The sequence below is a fragment of the Priapulus caudatus genome, unplaced genomic scaffold, assembly GCF_000485595.1.
Source record: "Priapulus caudatus unplaced genomic scaffold, Priapulus_caudatus-5.0.1 Scaffold496, whole genome shotgun sequence".
Classification (NCBI taxonomy): domain Eukaryota; kingdom Metazoa; phylum Priapulida; class Priapulimorpha; order Priapulimorphida; family Priapulidae; genus Priapulus; species Priapulus caudatus.
Genome location: NW_014577557.1, coordinates 93,100 through 101,749, shown reverse-complemented (window position 1 = coordinate 101,749; position 8,650 = coordinate 93,100). Strand labels below are relative to the sequence as shown.

Genomic DNA, 8,650 nt, shown 5'->3' with positions numbered 1-8,650 from the left:
GCGTGCGCGAGTGGTGTGTGTCTGTGTGATTGCGCGTGCGAGACCGCGATGAGCTATCAAAGTGTAAAAATACAAAAAACACCACGCGGACGAGGCACCGTGTATACAATAAAAGAGTGTCATGATATGTAGTTATTGCAAGCAATCGGTGCCAACCAACGCGTGGAAAGATCTCTATACTACTCGAAAAAGTGCAAACGTTTACCTGCCGAAATCCCCTTCCGTGCACACGAGGAGTCCTCGCATTCCCATAGGTTTGGGAGGCGGGGGTCAAACGGGGTGCCCTCTTTCGTTTTTGATTTTCCCCACGAACCCGGTGGGCGTGGTTACATGTGCTACCGTATCCGGTGATGACAATTGCTACTAGTTCTGTATCCGGTGACGAAACCGTTACTAGTTCCGTATCCGGTGACGACAATGGCTAATTCCATATCCGGTAATGACAATTGCTGCTACTTCCGTACCCGGTGATGACAATTGCTACTAGTTCCGTACCCGGTGATGACAATTGCTACTAGTTCTGTATCCGGTGATGACAATTGCTACTAGTTCCGTACCCGGTGATGACAATTGCTACTAGTTCCGTATCCGGTGATGACAAGTGCTTCCTATTTCGTATCGTGATGTTAGCGGCAATTTCATATATACGAAAACGGACATAATATCACATCTAGTATACACGCTTAAAGTATTCTCGCGCGACGCTAAAACGCTATCGTATAGGACGAGGTCCATATCGCTCGAAACATAAAGTCTTAATAACTTATAGACATGTCGTTGCATTTTTGTATTACTACAACAAAATCTGCGCGGTCGCAGGTGAGCTAGCAGTTCTTCATTCAACTCAACCACTCTTATCACGCAATCAGAAGATTTTTTCCGATTCACGCTCCACAGGCACTTTGGACAGAGTCAGTAAAAATAAAATGAAAGCACATTCACAAATACTACCGTACCTCTCAATTACAGTTCCACTGTTGTGTCACTGTATATCAACTTTCCTTCATAAAAAATAACGCCGAACGCTCCCGCACTCGCTGCTGCGAGTGTGCTGTGTCGCCATTATAATGATAATAATATATTAATCCGGGCGTGCGTGCGGGAGCGTTCGGCGTTAGTTTTTATGAAGGAAAGTTGATATACAGTGACACAACAGTGGAACTGTAATTGATAGGTACAGTAGTATTTGTGAATGTGCGTTCATATTATTTTCAGTTTTTACTGACTCTGTCCCAAGTGCCTGTACCCACGCTCCATCAAGACAGTGTCAACCCGCAGTTTTATTATTCGAATTTTCGAACGTTCGTTAACGTACGAGAACGCGGATGGCCATGCGATACTCACTTACGCAGGTTTACGGGGACAGGACACGGCAAAATCGGAGGTGCAACCAAGGCCTAACCAACCATACGGAGGTAACTTAGTATACTATATATCTCCCACGCAGTAGCATCGCGAGCAACACCACATCAGTCTCCGTGCAGATTGCGTTTACGTAAACTGATAAGGGACGAAGTTTCTGCTCGTAACTCGATAGAGGTCGCTGCGTGCTGAATACGCGGTCGCGTTGCGGGCAGCAGCATCAGTGTAGTAATATAGCGAGCATCTATCGGTGGCTTGTCATCGTGCCACCAGCAAAGCAGCGGCTCCAGTAACGGATTCATCTCTTTCCTCACGGTTGAGGCTCTCACTCTCTCTCTCTCTCTCTCCCTCTCTCTCTCTCTCTCATCACACGAGCTTTCTCTCAATCTATCTATCTATCTCTCTCGAGCGCTCTCTTTTTCTTTCGTTCTTTCTTTCTCTTTGATTCTGTCTTTCTAATTTACTTGCTTGTCCATTCTCTTTAATTCTGTCTTTCTATTTTACTCACTCATCCATTCTCTTTTCTTTTTGTCATCTCGCTCCTTTTGTCCTGGACGCAATCAGAGCGAGATGCGACCATGAAGTCCGTACATATAAACAGGCCTGCGAGCTTCCACCGTGACCACCCTGCATCTTATCTACGGATTCACTAACGCATATCTGCATACTCTCTCACCATATGTCCTTCCCGCCGACGCACATCCCAGTCGAAGGTGTAGTCGCGAGCTAAGGGCCGTGGGCACAGACTGCGATATCGCACGTAAACTACCCATCGATTGTTCGCGGGAAAAGAAAGAGGAACACATTCGAATGCACGAAGGCCGCCGCTCTTATATACAACCGCGGGCAGTTGCCGGCATGCAACACGCATGGCGCCTATGCGCCATCTCCTCCCCCAGCCCCCACTTTTCACCTGCATTTTTTTATTCCGCCTTTCACGCCATCGCCGACGACGACGACGACGACGGACTCAGAAACCGCTTGTTCGCTTGCGTTGCCATGGTGATTGCAACTGGATTGATGACGTCAGTCGCAATGCGTTTACGCGGATGCGTATGACAGCAGCAGGCCGTCTGTCGTGTCGGTCGATCAACGACTACGTATATCAGTTCGCGGCTGAAGTTTGAATTTTGAGAAAAGACGCGGGTGGGGTGCGGGTGGGTGGCGGGGGGGGGGGGGGGGGGAGTTGGGACGCCCGCCGCACCTGTAGATCCGTTCATACGGATAAAGTGATTAACGCAGCATTTAACTCAATTAGCAATTTTTTTACGTGCTACAGCGTCGCACTGTCTCTCGCACGGACACTCGCGCTCCGATTATGCAAAATAGATATAGATGTGTTTTTACTCAATTACGCTTCCGCGATGTTAATCCTAACTAACAGGATATCACTCTCCTTCTCAAGCTGCCGGTACGATATCTATCACACGAAAGAAAATTTTGTCAAAATTTTGAAGACTAGCTTTCTCAAATTGGCATGGATAAAGGTCGGATTTCACCCGACAGATTCAGATGAACACGCTCCCGGATTCCGTTGGGAGATTGTGATTCTTAAACGCCGGTGTGCTTTCTAACTACGTAAGCCAGTCTCACCACCGCGTGCAATTTCATCAATCACCACCTCGTAATTATATCTACAATTCGTGCCAATTTGCAAAACGACAAGAATATTAACAGACACACGAATGGTGCACCACATACACGTATAAAGAAAGGAATTATGCTCGTTCGGAGAAGCTGGTTCGTACAAGGGTGCAAGGCAAAATGGGGATCACAGAGTTGGGTGTAGCCGTCGCGTCGTCCGATAGGGGGCGCCACTGTCATACGGCCGTCTCTTGGTCGGTGGATGTGACGGCTTGCACCTGCTCCTGACCTATAAAGCAAAGCATAGTCGTAACAATGCCGAATGAACACACTCACACGCACAGGCACATGCACACACCCACATACGCATGCGCGTCTGGTGGGTGAAACCAGATAATCACGCCTCACGATTAGATACTCAACCGGAAATCAACCCGAATCACCAATAACCGAATCATAAACTCACAATCACAAACCGACTCGATCGGTGGTATTTATCATGCACCTTTCACGCATGCGCTCGCCTACCCCGCCTCCCGCCTCCCGCCTCCCTCCCGCCCTTTACCTCCCTCTCCATCCAGCACCCGTCGTGTACGGCACTTACTCTTCAGGTAGGCAGCGAGTTCGCTGTCCTCAGCACGCACAGCTTGCATGTACGGCGTGTTGCCGTCGCGGTCTGTGACGGTAAGGGATGCGCCTGCCGTCGCCAGCAGGTGGCAGATCGTACGCCGCTGGTACCACGCAGCTTTGTGGAGCGCCGTCTGTAACCTGCGGAGGCAGTATGGTGGATACGTTAAGGCAGCACGTTACGGCGGCACGGTACAGCGGCACGTTACGGCGGCCCATTATGGCAGCACGTTACGGCAACATCTTGGACACGTTACGGCAACATCGTGGACACGTTACGGCAGCACGTTAAGACAACATCGTGGACACGTTACGGCAACACGCTACGGCAGCACGTTATGGCGGCTTCGAGCGGTACGGCATGGTGCTATGGCATGTTGAGGTGTGGTTTTACGGCACGGCGGATATTACAGCACGGATTCGGAGCACGGAAGGCGCTACAGCACGGCGATTGCTACAGCATGCAGTCGGAGCATGGAGGGTGTTATAGCATGGCGAGTGCTACAGCATGAAGAGCGTTACAGCATGCTGGGTGTAACAGCAAAGTTGGCGTTACAGCAAGATGGCTGCTACAGAATAGAGATTGCAGCATGGTTGGAGATAAAGCATGATTGATGTTACATAATGCATGTTACAGCACAGTGGACGCCACGGCATGACGATATCGTATAATAAAGGACGATAGAGTATGATGTGTGTTACAACACGCTCCGTGTTGCATTACAGTGGACGTCACTACATGATGGTATGATGTGATAGGGAAGGATATAGTATGGTGGGCTCTGCAACATGTTTACATATTGCAGCATCGTGGGCGTTACAATAATGATGGTTGTGATGAAAATACAGAATTTATATTACAGCACAGTATGTAGTATAATATAACAGATGATACAGCATATCAGATAATATAACATAATGGATGTTATAACAGAGTATAGTATAATGTAACGGATGCTACAGCACAGTTGATGTATTAGTACAGTAGATGTTTCAGCAAAGCGGATGTCATAGCAGGGTACGTGTATGGTTGAGGGTAAATGTTACATCACAGTATATATTATGGCATGACACAAGTAAGTGTATAATAGGGGTAACAGGATGGGTGGTGTTTACTGTGAAAACCACAAGATTATCATTTCAACCGCAACCGCATGCACCACTATGACGTTTGTCATTATTAGAACCGTTATTTTATTTCTGACGCATTTTCTAAGATTTATGATTATAGTACATTATAGTACAAGTTAGATTCAACCTTCCAAACATGCACATGCACACAAAGAACCCATGCAGCTGATCTTGCCTGCAGTACAAGCTAACCATATAACAAGTATCATATATAAAACACACAACACTGTAATTGTACAGAAACCAACATGAAACCTTAGTACCATAACTCGAACGAAATAATAGTTTGTGAAACATTCGTAAACCACATTGGAACAATACGATTTCAGGAATAGTTATTACTTTTATAACCTGTCGTTTGATGTTTGCACTCAACTCTGAAATCAGTACTGTTCCGCTTATCTGCAAATTTCATATACAGTTCATAAATGAATATATACATTTTATAGGATTTCTAGATTGCCACGTGTTACTCGAAAGAATAAAAGAGTAGAGCTTAAACTGCTAACTCGTGTAGATAATTGGGATGATCGCTTGCAATTGACAAAGCCCCATATGAATATAAATTCATCGTGTTGTTCCAATGAAAAATTAATTATCACATCTCAATTCCCTTGTACCGCTCAGCGCTTTTTTGTTTTGCAACTGCAGGCAACCGAAAATTCAGCTTAACTATCATAAAAGACCAAAAGAGATACTGACGGCTATCCGAAAAACCAGAATTGAATAAAAACCACTTATGGTTTGCCGTAAACCAACGGCTGCAGAATATTCGATGTCTGTTCGTTAATTCCATACTGGCGCGCCTACGAACACATCTTCCCGTATATGCATCGTGCGAAGAGCTAATACTACATATTATACAGGTATTATCAGCTCGTGGTCGTACCCGGAGTATATGATTAACAGAATCTCCACTCAATCACCTATCATTTTCCGAATCCGTTAATTATTTACGTCCGATACTATACATACTTGCATACACTCGAATCCATGTGCATAACACGTACGAAAGGTGTGTGCGTGCGTGCCTCTGCGCGTGCGTGCATTCGTGTATGTGCTTGTGTGCGTATGAACCCATGAACTTAAGAGGTTGTCAGGGATGGTTTCTTATTTGATTGGTTGCCGCCTCAGGTCTCATACATACATATTGGTAACCAATGTTAGATATCTTGCTTTGACAGTACTTCCGAGTGTTTACTACCTCGGAGTTATCAAAATCCGTCACCAAATGTTAGGCAGAACATTTCTATATCAGGTGCACGTAATTAATAAAAGGCACGTGGAACTGCTTATTGAAAAGGAGGGGAAATTACATATTACCTTAATTTAGTATTCGCCAGCAAAAGTCGAATTGCTAGAGGCCTTAGATATTGTACGCTATATATATTTTGCGAAATTTACATACATACATCACATACACGCACGCACGCACACACGCACGCACGCACACACACACACACGCGCGCGCGCACACACACACACACACATATATATATCGATTGCCCAATACTACTGAACGGGCCTCCTCTCTATGGACAGTTGCAGGCCAAGCCGAGTATGTCAAACCGCCAATGAAATTGAGGAGCGTACGCCTACGCGTGCGTGAATGTGTGCGTGCATGTGTGTGTACGTGCGTGCGTGCGTTCGCGTGTGTGCGTGTGAACACAGGCATGTTTGTGTTAGCGTGCGTGCGCGCGCGCCGATATTTGAGTCTGATAGTTGTAAAAATTCAACATGGAGAGGCTATTTCGTCTATCCACGACTACTTGTACCATCATTATCATCATCATCATCATCATCGTCATCGTCGTCGTCGTCTTCGTCATTATCATCATCAGCAGCATCAGCAGCACCATCATCATCATCATCATCATATCATCATCATCATCATATCATCATCATCAGCAGCATCAGCAGCACCATCATCATCATCATCATCATCATCATCATCATACCATCGTCATCATCCTCATCGTCATCGTCGTCGTCATCATCATCGTCTTCATGCATTGTCCTAATCGGCCTCCCCTAACATGTCCTGCAATGACCCTATCTCCCAGTCTCTAATGAGTCTCTATTACTCACACACCACGTATAATGAACAGCTTTACAACTGTGGCTTCAACAAGTCTGGCTATACAAACTAGACATACACTCCTCTAAGCACACCACTCTGAGCAGATGCCAACGATTGGCAAGCATCACTATATATTAACAAGCGGGCTTTGCCGAAATTCGACAAGCATTCTGGATTTGAACCGTTTTTTCTTTTTATAACAAATGATAAATAATCAGTAAAACGCATTTCTTTTAAAATGAGTAAAAAACAGCCGGGGAAACCAGATTTGGAGTTTCAAACAATTTTTTTACCGCCAGATCAGCAAGCTGTATTTCTTCAGCCGAACAAATTTACCTGCCTCACTAAAATCAGTAAAAACGTCAAGGTTTCGCCAAATGCTGTTATGCGCCTTAGTGGCACACCACAACAAACGACGGTGCCTTCCGACGCTGGATAAAACGCAGCTTGTTACACCGACTGATTTACAATCGAACGACAGCACCGTAAATGCAATCACCCGCCCACGTATTCACCCCTCCCCCACCCACCCCGTCAGCACGCAGACTTCACACCGTACAAGCAGCGACCGTCCATCTTCGTAACGTGCGGACGAGTTACACAGCAAGCAGTATATCACAGCAACCGTCTATTAAGGAACAACTACCACGACGACAGTGATAAGAGAGTAGTGATCTTCACAGCGAACGACAACAGAGCCCAACCACCTCTATATGACAGACTTCCACAATAAGATCAGCGACACGCGAAATAATAATCATGAGGACTGAACTACTTGTTTGTGACAACGACGGAACACAAAGACGGAAATAAACTTCACGACAACTCGAATTAAATACTAGTGAAATAATAATAGTAGCAGTAATAATAATAATAATAATAATAATGATAATAATAATAATAATAATAATAATAATAATAACAATAACAGTTACAATAATAATAACAGTAACAGCAATAATGACCTTCGTCGGAAAAAACCCACCAAGAACAACCAACAGCACGAGCACGACAGCAAAGAAAGACGACAACAACGACGACGATGACGACGACGACGACCTCTAGCGGCGCACGCGCGTACTAGCAGGCTCGGCATGCGGCGTGAGCTTACTTTTCGCAGTCGATCATGTCGAGCAGCTCGATGGGGCTCGTGCTTAGCAGCCAGCGGACAAGCTCCTTGTGTCCGAAGCGGGCGGCGTGGTGCAGCGCTGTCATGCCGTACTGGTCCGGCTGCAGGACGTCAGCGCCCTGCCGCACCAGCTCCTGCATGCGGCTCAGGTCGCCGCGCTTCGACGCATCGAGAAACACTGGGGGCGGGTGAGACGACGTCAATGTTTGTTTGTGTTTGTGTGTGTGTGGGCGGTCATTGTTTATTTGTGTGTGTGGGGTCATTGTTTATTTTCGTGTGTGGGTGCGCCATTGTTTGTGTTTGTGTGCGGGGGCGTCATTGTTTATCTGTATGTGGGGGGTCGTCATTGGTTGTGTTTGTACGTGGGGGCGTCATTGTTTGTGTTTATGTGTGTGGGGGCGTCATTGTTTGTGTTTGTGTGTGTGTGGGGCGTCATTGTTTGTGTTTGTGTGTGTGGGGGCGTCATTGTTTGTGTTTGTGCGTGGGGCGTCATTGTTTGTGTTTGTGTGTGTGGGTGCGTCATTGTTTGTGTTTGTGTGTGTGGGGGCGTCATTGTTTGTGTTTGTGTGTGTGGGGGCGTCATTGTTTGTGTTTGTGTGTGTGGGGGCGTCACTGCTTGTGTTTGTGTGTGTGGGGGAGTCCTTGTGTTTGTGTGTGTGGGGGCGTCACTGCTTGTGTTTGTGTGTGTGGGGGCGTCATTGTTTGTGTTTGTGTGTGTGGGGGCGTCATTGTTTGTG

The 8,650-nt window shown here is 46.3% G+C and overlaps 1 protein-coding gene across 1 annotated transcript in view; it reads right to left on the bottom strand.

The window, feature by feature from the left end:
* Window positions 1-2,615: 2,615 nt before the first annotated feature.
* LOC106811016 (diacylglycerol kinase iota-like) overlaps window positions 2,616-8,650 on the bottom strand; it is a 75,179-nt gene continuing 69,144 nt past the window's right edge. Inside the window, exons 17-19 of the mRNA XM_014814532.1 lie at window positions 7,896-8,091; window positions 3,551-3,714; window positions 2,616-3,235 (exon numbers count right to left, since the gene is read on the bottom strand). Of these exons, the coding sequence (XP_014670018.1) occupies window positions 3,183-3,235; window positions 3,551-3,714; window positions 7,896-8,091 (413 nt within the window). The 3' untranslated portion in view covers window positions 2,616-3,182. The remainder of the gene's footprint in view (window positions 3,236-3,550; window positions 3,715-7,895; window positions 8,092-8,650) is intronic.